The 20,475-nt window shown below is 38.1% G+C and overlaps 1 protein-coding gene across 4 annotated transcripts in view; it reads right to left on the bottom strand.

Moving 5' to 3' along the window:
- The window catches only part of LOC139943175 (protein PALS1-like), a 112,452-nt gene extending 92,255 nt beyond the window's left edge, over positions 1 to 20,197 (bottom strand). For 2 of the 4 annotated variants that reach the window (XM_071939992.1, XM_071940008.1), the window contains exons 1-3: positions 20,093 to 20,197; positions 11,163 to 11,386; positions 6,654 to 6,762 (exon numbers count right to left, since the gene is read on the bottom strand). In XM_071939992.1, the coding sequence (XP_071796093.1) occupies positions 6,654 to 6,762; positions 11,163 to 11,327 (274 nt within the window). In that variant the 5' untranslated portion in view covers positions 11,328 to 11,386; positions 20,093 to 20,197. Of the gene's footprint in view, positions 1 to 2,299; positions 2,824 to 6,653; positions 6,763 to 11,162; positions 11,387 to 17,181; positions 17,321 to 20,092 lie in introns of those variants that run through there. The other 2 variants (XM_071940000.1, XM_071940015.1) reach the window with 2 other exon arrangements.
- Between the last annotated feature and the right edge of the window lie 278 nt (positions 20,198 to 20,475).

The raw sequence follows: 20,475 nt of genomic DNA, 5'->3' as shown, positions 1-20,475 counted from the left end.
ACCGCTCACAAAAAAACATGACCTGCCTCAGAAGCAGTGGCTGTTCGGATGCCTGGAATACAAAATCCTTGAAAATAATCGAATACAAATTCAACTACAGCATTTGTTCATCATTACATTCTGTACATGTGCCAATAAACCTTTTGCACAAGCCCCCATGATGGTTGTCAAACAACATACGGAAGTCTGCACCACACAAAACTCTCATCCAATGACATAGATTTGTTTGACTTAGCGATGGCCCTGTTCTAGCTTGTGTTGTCTTACTCAACAGGTCTACCCTGTTTCAAAAGCAATAAGTCTTTATAGCTGTGCACAAAAAATTATTAACAATTCCTTTTATTTGCATATTATATATTTTTCCCTGGATGTGGTTTTACCAAGTTGGTTATTCTGCAACTAACTGCACATTTAGTAAAGTTGTGGTATTTGTGGTAAAAACAAATGATACACCTTGTAGGGTTTATGAAGGTTCTCCTTCAAAAACCACTGGTTTTCATTTGTACTGTACACAGTGTACAGTTCAGGCTGACACTCCCGTTCGATGCATCTGATGCAAAGTAGTTGTTGCTATGAAAACTCATGCATGGTTTTTTTAGTACTAAATTAGTCTTACAGTGGTGCTACCCACCTCTTTCTTGTTTTATCTATCAGACTTAAAAGGCTATTTCCATTATCGTCATTCAAGCTCATTGAATCAGGCTCACAAAATTATACTCCCACACTGTTTTTCCACGACATGGAGAAAAAGTGTGGGAACTTGTGAGATTGTCAAAATACAACCTTCCACCATTATTTTGTTGAGAACAAGAAGTCAATTTGTACGTCTATTGACAAATCACAGACCTCTAGGGACCCCTAGGCACTCATGAGAGGATATGCTGGGCAGAGAAAACAAGACAATTACAAAGCAGCTAGTGATTCTCCATAAAAGATTACTGCATTGAAACCCAACAGCTGAGTTTTGTGCAGTTATAAACGGACTCGGGCAATACAGGAGTTTTGAATTTGAAAAACAACACCTAATTTTCCATTTTGCAGTTTTACAATTTAGTACACTGCAAAACTGCAAAACTGCAAAATGGCATGGTTATGAAACTGAACTTAAAACTCGTCAGTGTTTGAATCATGGAGAGCTGTACCTAATGAAAGGTCAAAATAATGATGAATTTTACAGGAGTTTTGAATTAAAAAACAACACCTAAAACTGTCTTATTACTGAAAAACACACAAACGGCATGATTATGAAATTGAACTTCAACATTGTTCAGTTTTAACAATTAGAGCTGTACATGGTGAAAGGTCAAAATAATGATGAATATTATGGACTAGAGTTATAGAGAGCGTAAATATTGACCTAAATAAATGTCGGCACTCATGCTGCAACAATAAAGAGAGTAAAAAAACTGCAATGGAAAGAATGGCTGTATGTCATCAAGTGGTTTTAAAGAGCTGGGTTTTGAGGGAAGTTTTGAAACAGCTGACACAAAGCACTTGTGCTCAAATGTGACATAATACATACCAGCGACAGTCTAAAACTTGGATTTATGGGCTTCTGTGTTTCAGAAAAAAAATATTCAGCTGGGAAAATACTTCAGAATTCAAGGGCACAAGAAATTCCTTGGGAGAAAAATGCATTTATTTCCCTGAAGGATCTTTCCTTCTGCATTTCAACCGATCCAATTCAACACAGAGAGCAAATTTTAAGTCAGTTTTGATGAAGCAAAAACGCGGATTTGAGACAAGACACAGTATTTCTAATACAATCAATTCTCAAATTTGGCAGGAAAATCCACAAGACCGCTGGGCTTGTAGCTCAAACTTTTGTTTATAAGACCAGATTCAAAATTAAAAACGACACAAAAGACCAAAATCAAAATAATATCTCAGTTTTGACACAAAACTGTTTGGTTGTTCTTGTTGTTGTTGTTTGGGTTTGGCTACAAAGTCAACATTTGTGTTTGTTTTTAATGAAGTTATTGAATTGAAAAGCACCAGGCCGCCGGACTTGTTCAGTCAAGAGTTTACTGGCCTGACACTAAAATCACTTGCTTCAGGCCTATGATCCAGTGTGCAATTTGAGCCCTAACAATGATGTGCGTAAAACAAAATGGCAGAATCATTGGTGGAAATTGTAACCAAAACAAATTGCGCATGGTTAAATAGCCCCCAGCTCCAACCATCTAGTAAGATTCCAAAACATTTCAAACAAAATTCTTGGACAACGAATCCCAGAAGACTGTAAACACACAAACAAATTACTTCATATCTATAAAAAATAATTATGACGATTCCTTACCATACAGCTTTATTTGTCTATCCTTGGTTTCTACCAGCAATATAACATATCCTCCGATATCTGTCATGTCTGTTGTTGTCTCATAAATAAAACAAACCAACGATATTATCTATCCAGGCAAGGGGTCAGCATACTGTGTGATGAAGCACTGGTGCAGCTACACCGACCCACACATGTGATCCGAGATCCCAGCACTCCAAAGACCAAATACAAAAACCAGAAGCCGGAGGACAGAAATGAAGACACAGGTAAAAAGGCAAAGAGGAGGCTTTCCTGTCTTCTGTTATTACACGAAACTCATCCCCAGTGTTGACATTATACTGGTCCGAAACCACTCCACTGTATCACCTTTATCCATTGAGAACAAGCCACCTTGTACTTAGTAGTAGTGGCGGGTTGCAAGTCAGCAGCGTTGTGAGTGTGTGTGTAGTGTTCATATATCTACCAATGCTCTGTGCATCAAGCCACTATAAAGCATTCACTGTGGAGACACCAGCAACCAGTTGATCACAAGCCCACGGTCTCTGCCAGGCGGTCTCCATTAACTCAGCATACAGGGGTGATTAGCGATGGGAAAGCTATTGGCTAAATGGCTATGGAGTCACTGCAGCTCATCATTATTTGCTTCTCCTTTAATACCGCTGCATTTTGGCGTTATCTTAAGTTCTGTGTAAATAGCGTCAACAGCGTATGGTTTTTGGCTTAATATGAAGCAAGGGATATTTATAAGTGTTACAAAGTCTGGGGGAAGATAAAGTTATAAAACACATCTTTATGGTTTTGAATACATACAATTAAGACTTGGTTGTGGTTTCGGGGATACAAAAACAAACCTACTCAAGCGGCATCAAACATATTGTTTATTTGGTTTTCTTTAGATGATGGATAATCACTGTACAACTATGATAAATTATGGAGAATTCTGGCTCATATTTATTTTGCATTGTTGCTACATGTAGATTAACTAAAGGATTATTTGTGTTTACACTATGCACAAACGATGAGAAATGTCTTAAACAGTCAATCAAGTGGGAATTCTCTCATTTTACAGTGATTGTCCATCATCTAAAGAAAACCAAACAAACAAACAAATAAGCAGACATTACAAACAAACAAACAAACAAATTATGATAAATTATGGAGAATTCTTGCTTATATTTATTTACATTATTGCTAGATTAACTAGAGGATTATTTGTGCTGACACCATGAAAATGAAAAAAAAATATAAGAAACATAAACAGTCAATCAATAGGGAATTTTTCTCACGGTAATCGCTAACTCTAATAACACGATAAGTATAACCTTGGCTGTAGAAGTGAATGTACATTTTCATATTATTCAAGTACATACATGTGTGCACATGATTGTGTCACGTACTATTCATTTGTGTGCACTTAATATGTGCTGCAAATGTAGGTAAAATAACAGTATATTTGTGACACCATCTGAATTTGGTTTTCTTGACCTTCAACTGATCATTTAAATTTCTCCGGAAAGGTTTTTCTTTTTAAAGAAGATATTAATAGTGCTAGAAAGGTTTTCATCCTTTTTGAAATGTGCGATGCTTGGTCCAAATATAAACACTATACAAGTTTTTTTTGTCATAAAAATGTTATAAAAATATCACATGAAGCAAATCCAGGGTACAAAGTGAAAGCAAAAATGCAAACAAACTGAAAAATTATCGCATAAAAACGATGAGCTGTTACAGAAATTAAACAATAACAACAAGACCATATCTCTTGATCCTAGAAATTCCAGGGTACAAAGAAACAACATACATTTATGGAAAAAATTATGTCCTAAAAATGATTAACTGTTACAGAAATTAAACAATAACAACAAGACCACATCTCTTGATCTAAGAAAATCCACGGTACAAATGGGGAACAAAAGTCATTAGGAAAAAATTAGGTCCTAAAAATGCCAAATTGTCAAAGAAATTACACTATAACAAGACAGTATCGTTTGATCCAAGCAAATCCAGGGCACAAATCAAAAAATGCATTTCTGCAAAAATTATGTCTGAAAACGATGAAGCTGTCACAACAAATTTACACTCACAACTACCCATTATCACTTGATAAGCAAATCCAGGGTAAACAAAATGAATAAAATGGAATTATGTCCAACAAGTCAGTACTTGGAGAGTTCAGTAGTTGAACCTTTTTCATGCATCATAAAGTAAAAGATGAGTCGTGAGAAAAATGCAGTCCCTGAACTCATAGACAAACAGTCCCAATGCATAAAAACACTCTCAACTACGTCAAGGGACTATTCTGAAAAAATAAAAAACACCTCTCATTCATTGGAGCTCTAGCATCTGTATAAATTCACCCTGGGTCTGTTGTGTCAATACTTAATGCGCCCTCCCTCGCTTCAAATATCCCCTCTCTTGCGCTATTAACCAATCGATCTCACAGATTGCTGAACTTACATGGGTCTCTATTATTAAGTTCTAGCAATGTATGATGTTTAATAAACACGTTTTACTTCCCCCTGATTATTTCGGTGATGAGATAAGGGTTTAATGTACGTCAGAGGATGGTGTTTGAAATTATATTCAATTTCAAAGTGCAGTGGCTTTGCCTTTAAGGGCATGGAGCCTCAGGAGGGTGGGTGGGTGGGTATGAGTAAATACACGACACTCATAGAAACAAATTACAATGAGCACTGCAGGGCTCGAATTTGGGGTAAAATTCCACAAGACATCAGGACTTGTAGCTCAAAATGTTTACCAGACCAAATTTTTTGTTTACACGACCAGCAGCTGATTTAACGAAACGCTAGCATTAATCCTATCTTGAGTTAGGATAAGTAACTCGTCCTAACTTTAGATGATTCAATGCGTCCTGAACTAATCGTTACGGAACTTAACATGTCCTTAGACCTAAGATTAATCCTAAGTTAGGGAGAATTTAGTGAAATAGATGGCGGAATCTTCATGAGGAAGAACTTTTGACACAGTTAAAATTATTTTTACAAATTCCTGTGAAGCACTCAAAGAGAAGATACACTCATCTCATTTCAGGCCTGGAATCGTTGCCCCTGGTCTTGACCCTCAAAAATTTCCCATTGATTTTAAGACTTTTTAAAATTGACTTTTTAAAATTTTTAAAAAAGACGAAATTCCAGGCATGTCATTAAATGGGTTTGTATATTTTGATGATCTATGGATTAACAGACTCAAAATAAAAAAAACATTTGAACATAATTTCTTCATGTTTAAAAAAAATATTACACAGTGAGATCAAATTGACTTATATCTCAACCACTGTGGTATTTTTAGAATTAAAGGGAAGATTTTACTAAAATCCAGAGTCTCTGCATAATAGGCTTGAGCATCTTTCAATGATTCCAAGACAACAAGTTTTTACAAAATATTTACTATTAAAGGCACCACACACCTTTGGTAGACCAGTATTCTCAGTTGGTGTATCCCAACATGCATAAAATAACAAATCTGTGAACATTTGGGTTCATTTGGTCATTGAAGTTGCAAGATTTCAATGAAAGAAAAAAATACCCCTGGTTGCAAACAATTTGTGTGCTTTCAGATGCCTAATAAAAGGCTTCAGGCCTGTAGTCTGTGAATATTTAAGTGGGAAATTACCTCTTTCTCAACAAACAATTACCCTAGAAACATGTATGTCCCTTTCAATTTAATCACTGAATGGATGCAGTGATTTACAGACAAGTCAGTTCCTCAATTTGACCACAACAGCATTTTCTAAACCAATATCCAAAAAATATCACAAGAGGGCGCTAATCCAAAGAAACAAGCCATCATCTCCAGAGTGTAAACTCAACTTGGGCAACAGAGGGAGCTCTAAATGTTTATGGTCTAGCACTAAAATCTATGGTCTCTTTCAAACCAACGTAATCAAATGTAAGCTTCAAGGAAAACTAGTCTGGTTCCATGTTGGTTCATTAAGAATCGATATTCATAACTACAACACTAGGCAGGGTACATGACAAAGAACATGAAAGTATGATAACTCTTCAATATTACAATTTACTCTCCAAAAAAACACACTCAATGTACAACCCTTGTGTCTTCCTTACAACTAAATATATGTAAAAATCACTAGCCTGGGCCTGCGATCCAGTGTTAATTTCGAGACCCGAAACTGTTGTTTATAAAATGGGCAAACAAAAAATGTGTACCCACAATTGTGGCTGTGTGCACCATTTAACTGCTTTCCAGAACTGCCTGATTTCAGGCTTTGCATTTCTTCAACGTCTTCTCTCCGCATGCATCTTCAGGCCTGCACGCTACAGTGCTAAAGAATCCCTTGCTTTCATTACTGATGATATAAAATGGATACAAATAATCTTTCAATCCAACTTACCTTGCAGGATCTCATCAACTCGTGGCAGGAATCCCTCCTCGATGCCTCCCATCACCGAAAATCCAAATCTCTCATCATTTGCAATCATTTTCAGAACCACAAAAAAATCCTAAAAACAAAATAATAAACAAATTCAAGGTGAAACAATTGTAAATGGCGTTTGAAGCTTTGCATTTTGTAAGGGCCATATATGTGAGATGAGTTGAGAATAAGAGTAACTATAAATATAAATATGAATAGTAAACTTGCGGGTACAACCATGAGTAAATCTCTTTTGAGTGAGTGTTTGGCTCTGAAAAGAGCCGGTTTGGTCTTGACCATTTGAACATTATACTCTGCTCGTCTTCAGGAGAAACATTTATTTTAATATGCATCTGTGCATAGCTTCTACAGGCCTTGAAACTTGGCTCTTGAATCGGCACAGAAATTTCCCTCTGGTAAAAGGCACCTCTGGAGAGGAAAATGTACAGGACCTTGCAGAGGGCAACACAGCAAAAGCACAGGGCACCACGGCAATTGCTTTGGGTGCCATGGATTAGAGCAAGGCCTGCTTTTGTTATTTTCTTTCATAAAACAAACAAGCTACTTCATTTATTTGAACAAAGTTATAAGCAAGTTCAAGACGTGAATCTGGGCAAGAAATAAGTCAATTATATCAAAGGGCTACACAGGGCTAGTAATCTCACAGCTAAGCATGTGCAAATTACACAATTACCAAGTTAACTGATTGATCGTCCAGTAACGTATTATTACAGTTCAGATAATCATTGACAACTTTACTCAAAAGTGCCACAAAATGCAGACTACATTTGGTTTCACGATTGTATGCAATGCACAATACACATTTTTCGTGCGACACAAGCAGTCACTTATGGTTTCTAATAGCTCTCTACTTTGCATGAAAAGAGGGGCAAGAAATGTTGAACACAAGCACATTCTGTTTTCAAATTAGGGTACATTGGAATGAAATGTAAAGCGAAGTGCTGTCAATAGACCTTTATCATGGTGCAGCTATCTTGATTTTCTCCCATTGATATCAATGTTGCCAAACCGAGGCTGGAAGAACAAAATAGCCTGGTTCATATTTGCAAAATGATTATTAGCATTCATTAATGTTATTCGACACGAGGAACACGACCAAGTAAAGATGGAGGCAGCATGATAAAGGTCTATTCAGACACAGGATGGTGGTGAAGGGTTGCCAGATGGTTGTGTTGGTTGAGTGGTCTGAAGAGGTTGTTTTACTGTGCAGGCTGCACATGTGCACACAGTTTGCTTGGGACTGGCAATGGTTTGTGCAGACAGAGTCGAACCGTGGCACATAAATAATGTTTCTTTAATTTGATTAAAATGTCTGTCTTGTGTTTGGCATTGAATTTCCACTCTTTCAGTCCATATTATTTGTGCTCTAAACAGAGGGCTTAAAGTAGTAAACGCACAGCTTGATGTTTTGGAAACTTGTCTTATTTTGAATTTTCTAGAAGGCTCAAAACAACCTGGGAGTATCTGTCATTTGATGGGAAAGTTGTTTTTCGGTGTATTTCACTATTATTCTCTTGCTTTGTTGATCAGAAAACACCCTCTAGTGTCAGGGGTCGAAATTGCCGGTAGCCCGCTAGCCCGGGACTACCAGTTTGACAGCCGGGCTACCGTTTCCCCCAGTTTTAGTAGCCCGGCGGGCTAGTGGAAAAATAAAGCAAATTCACATCTTAACAAACATAAATATTTCTGTGTTAACAATAAGTTGTAGAATTTTCTCTTGTTTTTATTTCGTTATCGGGCGATAATAAATATTTTGATATCAGATCACCCTCCCGCTAGCGCTGTCATATAACAAGAAGGGTAAGTCCTGAGTCTCATCATGTTGCCTGCAGTAAATAACTATACTTACATTACGTACAGTACACTCACGCACACACAAAAACGACGCATCGCCTGGTTAACCGGTTGATTGTACTAACGTAACGTCCGCGACACGAACGGACAATTTTGTTCTCAATTTCTTCAAATGTCATTCGTTCGACCCCAAGTGCAAAAACAACCAAACAAAGACACCCTGCATCTGAGTGATCATTATGCGCTTCGATAAAAAAGAGGTTGTGCTTAGAATTATATTTTAAATTCTAACTCCCGCTGGAAAACGAATAAACCAATGCGTAACAGAGGGAGTGGGAATGGCGCAATCCAGTTTTGGTCAATCTGGTACAGTACATAAAATATAGCCGTATGCATGGATGTATGTGCACACAACGCACGTGTTCGGCATCGCCGTATTTTTCTTGAGGAATGTTTTGCTCTGAACAGTGTTGGCCCTAGTCTGGTTCCCTGACCAAAGATTCCTTGACGTCTCTCGTTAAAAATCTTAGGTCAGGTATCACCCACGGTTAAAAATAGAGCATGACGCAACTTGTCAGGGTCGGGGGTCATCTCCAGGGAAACCATGTCTGCACCTGATCGGAAGGGTCGCACTAAATACCGACAACTCACGACACAATTAAATATATGTACAAGAGTCATATGAATCTAAATCACCTTCAAACTGTTGAAAAATTGTATTTTTAACTGTAAAAAAATGTGTTTTTTACCCCGAATTATAAACGAACGGTAGCATCCGCCATGTTGTCTTTCGACGTACCTGGACGATATAGATACCATTATACCGCAGGGGTAATACAAAATGCAAGATGATCAGGGTGTGTGCCCTCTCATGGAGTTGAAAATTTTTTTTTTTTTAATCTCCCCTTGTTACTTCAAAAAATTATTTACAATAACAAAAAACCAGCAGCAGAAAAGAAAACAATACAACTGAGGCTGAGCCCTTAGAACTTACCCCTGCAGTGTAATGGTATCGTCCTTAGACGTCGAAAGACAACAAGCCGGATACCACCGCTTTTTACTATTTCGCGGTAAAAAAAACCTTTTTTTTCAAAAACTCCTGGATCTACGGCCGACAGAAACAGGACTGACATTATGACTGACATTATGATTCCATGGATTCTGTTTACAATGCAACCATAGACACCCGGAAATGTCCGACCATCAACGATACTGTCCGAATGTTGACGACAACACGTTCGGAACATTTCGGATAACTTCGAAAAAGGAGGAATTCCTCCTTTTTGGTCACGTGATTTTGGGTGATACCGGACCCTAAATTCGACAGAGCCTAGTCGGAGATTTTTGGGTCTGGGAACCAGACTATGTTGGCCCAACATTGGGATAAAGTCTGAGGAATTTCGGGGGCGTGCCTCACAGGGATTTTTTTTCCCTGCCCACTATACATTTTGTCTGAGGAATATTTTTGCCGGAAAATATTTTTATAGTTTTTTTTTTTTTCAAAGTCCAATTTTTTTATATTTGTTTTCCCCTCCGATTTGTTCTTCTTTTTCCCGGTTTTCGGACTGACTGTTAGCATTGTGCCGACAACAGTACAAGTAGTTGGGCTTCTGGGTTATGCCGCTGTGCACTGGGCTTCTGATTTATGCGGCTGCGCTATGTGGTACTCAAACAATAAAAGACAAGGTTGGCAGGTCTGATGTCGGCATTATGTGGCGTTTTTTGGAAGGAGTTAAACCTCCTTCAAAAAAAAAAAATTTTGTGAGTATAGACTGTTTTTTAAAATTATTTTATTCTAATCTTTTCTACAATGAAAGGGTATGGTCATTGTTTGGTTTTTGTCAACATAATGTTAGCTCGGCGCCTAGTATATGAAAACAATTAAATCAATGCAATAAAGAAGGAAACAAAAATCCAGCCAGGGCTACTGAAATTTATTCAGGGCTAGTAAAAATTCAGGGTTACTAGCCCTGTGGGCTACCTTGAAAATGTAGTTAATTTCGACCCCTGAGTGTTCAATGTTTCTTGCCCAATTATTCTTGCAAAGTAGAGGGACATTAGAAACAATGTGACTGCCTGTGTGTAATAATAATAATAAAAATAATTTGGGAAGCTAATCCTCCAAGAGCTGAATTGCAAGCGGGGCTACACAATGTTCAAGAAACAGGCATGCAAGGGCGCCTTTGGAATCAAGCCATCAACCCATTATGACCACAGAGCACAGCCAAAGTAATTGGTTTTTCCAGAGGGAGGAAAACCGGATGGTCCGGAAAACCCTCGTAGCAGTCAGAGAACCAAAGCACAACTCAACTCACACATATGGCCCTGGCCTGGTATCGAACTAGGGTCAACTTGGTGGGAGGCGAGTGCTTTAAGCACAACCCAACCATGCCCCCGATCTATAGCATTGTGCAAAATGGCTGGTATCCTGCTTATTGTTGCTAAGCGCAAAATTTGTCAGAAAAAGTGTCTACACAAGCAGCTCTATGAAATTGGGCCGATGTGTCAAGATGTATTGATTCTTATAAATTGACAACAACAAATCGCTGAGGCTTACCTCTCAGTTCTAGAGAATGTATCAAAAAGCAGGCTTTTTTTACGTGGACAGATTTAAGCTGAATTCGAATAAAAATCTGAAATTTCTCATCCCTGTAAAAAGTCGCTGATGCTTACCTCGTCATCATCATCTTGTAAGATGCCAAAGTCATCCCCCAGGCTGCTGACCTCCCCGTCATCCTCCATTAGATTGTGGTGCAGAGGGGCAAAGGTGCTCATTGGTCCGTTGATGGGAGGTCGTTCAAAGGTCATCTCGACCGGAATGGTCTCAAATGCGTTCATTTTGTTCCTAAGACTTAATCTGTTATCCTGAAGTAGACGCGCAGAATTAGTTTCTCATCCTGTAAGAAGTTGAAAAGATTACAGAAATTTAAGTGGCAATCTTGAAACAATTTGAACTAGCAAAAAAAGATTTTGGAGATGAGCATTGAGATTAAACTCAGTAGGGATGGAGTTTTCTGCAATAGAAATTCCCTTCACTACATAAGACAATTGTTATGGGCAACCAATGGCACAACATGTAAAGAATTTTTTTTTTAATAGTGCAATCTTACTTCATTGTTTTTTCCCATAACAAAAAAACGCAGAAGATGAAATGGTTACAACCAACAATCTCGGTGTTCCAGTTGGTAAGACATCTGCTCAAAAACGATAAAGGTTGTGGGCTTGAATCCCACCCAAGCAACTATGAATTGTTTCAACAGAACATGGTAAAGTACTGAGTATAATGCATTTAGACAAATCAGGATTGGAGGGCTAAAACCAATATCCACAATGTGTTTACATGCTGAAAACTTTGCAAGTTTTTCACTATTTTTTACTGACTCACACACAAGGGATTAAGCCCAACTTTTGACAGTTGTTATTTCATGTTTAGGGCCCACATTACAATCCCAACAAAACATGAACAGAGTCTGCAAATATTTTGTCAGCTCAACCAATCATGTCATGAAGAGGATTCTAAAGTCAAAACGCTGATGACTTGCCCTACTGGCTCCCACCTGTCTGATTGTCATGGGATGATACGCATTCATCTTGTAGGTTTATGGAAGCCACTTTTGAGGATGGTGCTCAGGCGTGCCTGATACTTCACGGAGGCAACGAAGGCAACTGCCTCCATGCCCCTTAGCCATTGCCTTGGTGCCCTTGAAATGCACAGTAGAAATTTACAATTTCCTCATAGGGTGCCCTTTACCAACGAGAAAATCGCTTGGTGCCCCTTGCTCTTTATAAAAATGAAGCATACAGGCCTGGGTGCTGCTCGTGAGGATGGGAGACTTTTAATGAGCTGCTTAGTGTTTGATGGACAGGCCAGTTACGTAACGGCAGAGTTGCGGAGGCCCCAGGGGGATGTCAGGGAACATGTGACATTTCCTCTGTAGATCATTGAGGGATTGGAGACGAGAGAGTCCACTACAGAGCCCCCTGCTCATTGCCTTGAAGTCACAGTAGAAATTTACAATTTCCTCATCATAGGGTGCCCTTTACCTAGGAGTAATTGCCTTGGTGCCCTTGCCCTTTTAAAACTGAAGTTTACAGGCCTGCTATTCCATACTAGGCTCAATTTCATATTGCTGCTTTTTAGCAGACAATAGTGCATAGCAAATTTCCCTGCCTAGTAAAAAATTAACAGGGAACCAGAGTCAAACAATATACATAAGGCCTACATGGTATTTGGGCTGGTTTGTGTTTCTGCTGAGGGCACCATTGTTTGACCTTAGCGATGGCAACATATCTGATACCAGCTGTCAGTCCAACATGGACATCCAAGAGTCTAATTATTTATGTCAGCAAAATGATGATCTGCTCATCTGCTGGTACAAAATTCCTTTGCAAAATCTTGTGACAGCAGTAACTTTACCAAAGGTTGTGAGTTATGCAATGTTACATGTATCTCTCCTAAGTTTCTGATGTCACGTATGTGTACCAGCAATAATAGGCCACGCCTGATGTAAGATGTGAGCACTTAATCCATTTAAATTGCTTAGAAACACAATGCATCATGTCCAGTTTAAACAAACGAAATTCCTGAACTATTTACACATAAATTTATTTTGTAATGATGGTGTCACGCATGAAACTAATTCAATTTGCTCTTTAACAAACACAAGTAGAGGCCATTCAGTATAATCAATGTGTAACATTGTTTTTCTTTTTTCGAAACTGTGAGTGGATGGGTTAAAGAAAGAAGGAAAAAAAGAACATCGAAGTTCAGTTTACAATTAAAAATGTCAAACAAAATTGAAGGGGAAAACACCCAGTGGCCCCTTCTTGATTATGTGACATTTCTGTTTTGTCTGTGCAGGCCTTTGTTTTATTCGACATCCTTGTTTTGATAGCTGAACTCTGTGTGTGATAGGGAGATGTCAAAAATTTCCTCTTCTGTTTTACCTACAAAGCTGCATATTGGAAGCCAGGTAAAAGGCCATTGAAACTCATTGAGTTTCAAGAGCACTGATTTAAACAAATATCTGCTTCATTTCAGGGAACATATTGTTCTTCATCTGCACACATGATAGGGCGACTTTAACTGGATATTCAATATCATAGTTTTAAATTTGATTAACGAGCCTGCAATACGATACACAATTACATCCAGGCATGATTAACTTGCTTGAAAATGCTAACAAAGAGGGGAGAGTTTCAACATGTAACTGTCTGATCATACATTGTGCTTAACCAAAATAACAATGCAAAATATGTACGTCATGTGTAATTGAATCAAGTTGGGTTTCCTAATGAAGTTTGATTGGTAATCAATAGATTGGCAACATCCAGGCTGAAAGAATGCGTTTCAAGGTTTCGCTAGTCATTGTTTGGAATCAAAGCCTATGGCAGGTCCTAGCAGCTTGGAACCGATGGTGATCTGCGGTAACATGTTTGATGTTGGATCAATGGCTTCGCTTCACTGGAGGTGTATTCAAATTATTCTACTAGGGAAATACAAAGCTCAGTGTTTGAAAAAATACAATCACAACTAATTGTATACAAGAAATTTAGCAACATATGGTAGGGTCCAGGCCTTGAGTTTCGTTCTTGAAGGGGTAGAGCAGAATTTCCTCTGGTAAAGGGGCACTTCCATGAGTAAAATTTTAAATTGTATTGGAAGATTGCAAAGGGCACTACAGCAAAAGCACAGGGCATCACGGCAATAGACAAATCCAGTAGGCTCCGCCCACAACGCACGTGTGGGGCTCTCCAATGCCTTTCTGCACAACTCTGCCGCGTGCGCCAAGCATATGCGCACGCATGTCGGACCTTAGTGTCGGACCTTCGTTACGTTGTGATTGGTCAATACGCAATGGGGCGGAGCTTAATGGACCGGTCTATTGCTGTGGGTGTCGTACATCGTTCAAGGCAAGAGGGTCCCAATGCTGCATTCAAAATATCTGCTTGACCAATGGTCAGAGTATATTTTGATGTATATTTTGATGTATTTTATATTTTGTTTGCTGTTATACCATATAGGCCTAGTGAGTACGTTCTTTTGAGAACTTGTCTTGCTATTTATTCTACTGCCGTGGAGTATTTTGTAATTTAAGAGACTTCTATGTTCTAAAAAGAACTGTCAGTGCTTATTACCAACTGGACAGTAGGTAGGAACTGCTTTGATGGAGGGAGCTTCTCGTTAAACTTCACTGCCGCAGACTGAGTTTCTTAATTGGTCTCAACGTTTTACTAATAATATTAAATGGCTTCTTATATAATAGCCCTCACTCAGTGTTGCTCAAGGCGCCAAGTACATTAATACACCATGCTAAAAACTCACTCAAATCATTGAGGAAGAGCTTTCCTCCATGCTCAAATCCCATAGTACAAATTGCAAAGAGGGAAATAAAATGTAGCACACTGACGACTACATGTCTGCATTCAGAGCACAAATTACTGCACAGTAAGTTGAATATCATTATTTAGTCAAGTGATCATCTGTAAAGTACTACATGTACACGTAGTAAAGTATATTTGGTTTTGCGGTAACACCATGTGTGTATCTACTTGCCAGGTAGAGTTATTTCTAGTATTCTACTACCTCGGAATAGATTTTTTTGTTTTCGTTCAGGAGACTTCTCAGTTCTAAAAAGAACTGTCCTGTCCTGCTAGAAAAGTGAACTACATGTAGTAGAGTAAACAAAACAAAACGTTCTGTTATCCCTGCAGGGGATGACTATCATTACATTGTATCGTACAATGTACCTAACAATGAGAACACATTAAGCACGCGTCATACAATCGAACCGATACCCATCATCGAGTTCTTCAATAACTCGGCATGAAGTATTGTCATTTCAATTTGAATAACAATAAAGAGTGTCCCATGGAATTTTCTCCTATAGGTGCACTCAGAGAATGTACAGCTCAGTAGACTCAAGTTTGTATTCATCATGATAAAATGTGTCATAAAATTCTCTACGATCTTAAACCGCTTCCCCCCGAGACGAAATCAAAACCACCGACCTCTTTTAAATTCAGCTTGAACTTTTAGATTCCTGCTGTCAAAGCTGACAGTGAAAGAGAAAATTGAGAAACTACAATCATTTAACAGGGAAAGGCTTCAGCCTGAATTCAAATAAATAAATAAGCTGTTCAAATTGAAGCAATTTTTAAGAAGAAGGGTACAATTTTTTTGAATTTTAAGACAGTGAGTGGGCCTGTTAATATTTCAAAGAAGGCAATAAGAGGTATGTAAGTGCCTCCATGTCCTTGTTTGTGGCCTTGGTGCCCCTTGATGTTCTAATAGAAATTTACATTTCTGTTGTAATGTAGGTGCCTTTTTTTTCTTTTGACAAAAGAAAACTACTTTGCCCTTTCTACTAGTCATATCGGATTTGCTGTCAGACGTTCCAATTCAAACAGGAGAAAAGAAACAAGTACTGTAAAGGGGACGATTTGAAGTCAACAAGAGCATGAAAAAAGGACTGCAATGAGTTTGAAGGATGCCAAACCCCTACAGGTCAACAACAGACTGTTTTGAAAACAGCACCCAAACAGAATACCCATAAGCTGTCCATGAGACACAGTGTTACCTAAGGTTCTGACAGTAACTCACCCACCAAAATATTGAGTCGTTATCTACATCCTACAGGTGCATTGAGTTATTGTAAAACTGGAAAACTATCAGCAGGCCTGTAGTTTCATTTTTGAATGGGCAAGGGCACCAGGGCATTTTGTCTTTGGTAAAAGGGTACCCTACATGTATAAGGAAATTGTAAATTTCTAAACTGCATATCATTTCAAGGGCACCAAGGCATTGACCGTGGGGGCATGGAGGCATTCACTTTTGTTGCCTCTGTGTGAAGTATCGGGCCTGTCTCAGTTTATTTGAGAGTTTTATTCAACCATAGAGAAAGATTTAACTAAGGATGGCATGGCCCTTCAGCATAACACACAAGGCAAGGTCAACCTTGTGTTGTTGATTATCGTTCAAAGGAAGTCATTCACAACTTATTATAAGCTGGACAACTTCTCCTACTAAACTGCATTGTAACAACCTACCAAAACTCACACTGTGACTGTACAACTTCCTCTGAGGGTCATTATATTGTTTTCGGAGGCAAAGTTATTTTAATGCCTATTTTGCATGTCAAAAAGACTAGCCATCCATCTTGACAATAAATATGCAATAAAACACAAACAAATTGCACCTTAAAATGTATGCCTGGTGTAAATAAACAAACAATAGAGAGGAGAAAAAGGCACAATTTTAAGTCCTCTATTTGAGTGAAGAAGATGGGTGTAATCTGAAACAAACCAACGTTTTCTGGTCTGGTATTTCAAAGACAATTGCCTCCGTGCCCCTGGTCATTGCCTTGGTGCCCTTTGAAATCTTCAGATGTACTAGTATGTTCTTGTCCTCACTTCACTCACTGAGGTGCCTTTTACCCCCCAAAATCTGCCTCGCCCAACAACAATGTCAGGTGTTTTTATTGTTGTTTACACTAACACTTCAAAGTTCACAATGGATGAGATGTACATTGATCTAAACGATCCTCAGTACTAAACAACAGTGTACAAAATTTAAATGAATTCTAACACATCTTGTAAGCTGTAGTTAACTCAAGCTACAGTTACTGTAGAGAACACACAGTACAACTAAATGCACAGATTGTTTAAAGAGACAAATAAATCAACAACTTACGTATTTGTACAATACAACAATCCATCAATACCGCCAATACCAAATACAACAATTTTTGGGCGAATTCCTGGCTGATTCCAAACAAATAAACTCTCCAAAATCTGACCAGAAAAAATGGATGTTCAATACTGGAAATTGTTAGCAACTGATAATAGCTCTGTGTGTGTAAACACGGCCTTTTAACAACTGCAAATATTTTTGCATTATCTATGGTTCATTATTTGGAATGGCATGTAGGCGGGCCCAAGTCCAAAGGTCTATTTTGAGAATATTTTAATATCACAGTTCTACAACAAGTGATGATACCATCTGTGGTTTTAGTTCGCAATTATGGTTTTTTATGTTTACACAGTGGTATTGGGTATAGGGTAAAGTGCAAAGAGGGCTGCGTTGTATGATGAATGATGATGTGATTTGGTCATATGCAAACGTCATACATGTAGCAGTTGGAATTCATGGTTCCTATGCATGCCTTGCGCTTTTAAGCTTAAGTAAAGTTGCCAGTCGGACTGGTAAATTCTGTGTCTCTTATTAGCCTAGGGAAGTTAAAGTAGCCTAAATTTTAAGCGTGTTGTTATTAATTCATTTTTCTTTATAGTGACGACAACCGCTTTATTGGTCAAATGAAATACATTTCCCACACTCAAAAATAAATTAACACATTTGAAAAGGAAGAATTATGAGCATTATGTAGGTTGTACAGCTTTTAGTACAGTTTATCCTGTTTAAACCAATGGTAGAATTTAAACCAAGTATACTACAATGTCATCAATACTTTGTATTACGTTGATTAAGTCCTGATAACACTCTACCTAGTTCTAGCAATCCCATTAAGCTGACCCTAAGCACAGAGTAACACATTTAATCCTAGAATTTGTATTCAAGTACAAATAAATGACCCACATGTTTTTATCACTTTTGGTTAATACAATGGACGGTTGCTCACCTATGTTTGTTGTAAGTCACCCAGATGCTCTGTTTAAAATACACGCACGCTTTTGTGTCAATTATTTTCGGTTTCGTCACTAATCACATGCACAGACCTGATACTTCAAGGAGGCAATGAAGGCGATTGCCTCCATGCCCCCTAGTCATTGCCTAGGTGCCCTTGAAATGCTCTGACATTAGAAATTTACAATTTCCTCAGAGGGTGCCCTTTACTTCAAGAAAAAATGCCTTGGTGTCCTTGCCCTTTCAAAAACGAAGCATACAAGCCTGAAGGTGATGATAATTAAATGAAAAGTTGAACTAATTATTTCTTTAAGGACAAACTACACACATTTTTATATTTCAATTCTATTTTTTTTTTAGAGTGTACTTCATCATTTTGTCCTTGTATGTTTGTGATGGTTAATTTTTATAAATGTATTTTTTCGTCATTTTTACATAGTATATTTACTTCTTTTGCCCTTGTATCTTACTTAAGATTTAATTGTTAGTTATTATTTTAATTCAGAAAATATGTTGATTTTTTTCTAACACTATTATAATATTTAATACAAATAGCAGGTTTCTTTTAAATTATCCTTTTTTGTATTTGGTGACTTGTTCGCTGTTGGTTTGGTGAAAAACAAGTAAAAGATGGAATCAAAATAAATAATAAAGAAAAAAGTTCTGACATAGTCAAGACTGTGAATATTCAATTGTTTTTAATTGATTAAGTGTGGATCATAAAACCCTACTACACTACAGAAATCTCTCACCCCTACAGTATAATGGTGCCTTACGTTGTGTGTGCAGCAGGCAAACAGTCATGCCATTGGCCTATTCTACATACGTAAACAAATTAGTTGTCTAAAGAAGAAACAATTTTGTTGCCCTTGAAGTATTTAAGTCCACATGAAATTCTAATCAATTTCAGACGTATTTCAAGATACACTATGCCAATAAACATTTTATTTGAAATGAAGTTGTCTTGGTTGGACTTTTGGATTTGTCTTAGGAGATGTTAACATTTGACGCTCAGCTGTCGATTTATCCAAACTCTTCCTATTAGGATTAATCTAGGACTAGAGTTAAGTTCTGTATTTGTTAGAACTCACTGAACCCATCCTAAGTTAGGACGAGTTACTCGTTCTTACTCAAGATAGATTAGGATTAATCCTTGCGTTTCGTGAAATCGTCTGCAGGGTCCCTAGTTTTCCAATGTGTGGCACTGCTTAACACAGAATTCTACGATTGCCGTCTAAAACTATGGCTTGTAGTAAGGGCAGAACAATGCGGTACAGAGTTATCATGGGTGAAAGCAGAGCCGAACCATAAAATTTCCAATAATTTTGCTGTTCCATCACTCTGTTACACTACACTCCCCCACATCACACCCAGCAACACTCAGGTAGTCTGGCACTGGCAGTAGACAGTTGTTTTTCTGGCTCATTCAAGACTACTTTAATACTAGGGTAGATGACAACCCAAATGACCACTTTCATAAGAGGAGCTCACCACAAATTTTTTTCTAATTGCCACACCACACCAGGAAAATTGATGTCCCTTTGGCTTGAGCGAGGAGTTTGTTGCAGGGACATGCAGTAAACCGACATAGTCAGTGACTTTATCAACAGATCAGACAACAGACAGACATGACAGATGCTTCTTCACACAAAATAAACCCAGAAGATAATGACCACACTATTAATTTAACCAAGCATACGAAAACTTACAATCTGCAGCCACAACTGCCAAAGGCGTCACCTGCCAGTGACACTAACACGACAGTGACAGAGGGTGACATCATCACTCGTATAATATAAATAATTGTTTACACTTTTTAGCAATTGAACGGACAACATTCGTAACGACACATTTTCGTCAACTCTTCATGTTCATTTTGAAACTATGCCTACCCTTTTTCTTTCCAACATATATAATGCAAATAAACACATTACACTAAAGTATAGCTATATGAACTTACCAAACAGCATTTTCCAATCTCTTGTGGTAAAATAACTTATTTATGACACACGAAAGATGAAAATCTATGTCGGGATGGTTGACGGGTTGTCGATAAACAGTTCGAGCGTACTTCTTCAACTGACGCCCCTTACGTCAAAACTTCACAATTTCGTCTAACGGGACGGTTGAAGGGCGCCCTCTTGTGGAAACATTAAAATCCAATTAATTAGGCTTGAGAGTTCCGAATATAAAGTGACTACTTTCAATGTTTTCACTGAAGCCGACTGCTAATATCATATAAGTGTATTATGTTTAGTATAATACAATTATTCTCTTGGTTTGGGTAAAGGTTAACACATCCGCGCCCCTGTCAAACAGCAATTATCCCTCTTTCCCCCCACT

The sequence above is a fragment of the Asterias amurensis genome, chromosome 1 (genome assembly GCF_032118995.1).
Source record: "Asterias amurensis chromosome 1, ASM3211899v1".
NCBI classification, from domain to species: Eukaryota; Metazoa; Echinodermata; class Asteroidea; order Forcipulatida; family Asteriidae; genus Asterias; species Asterias amurensis.
The sequence above is the reverse complement of the archived record's forward strand: the minus strand, read 5'-3'. Positions and strand labels throughout refer to the sequence as shown.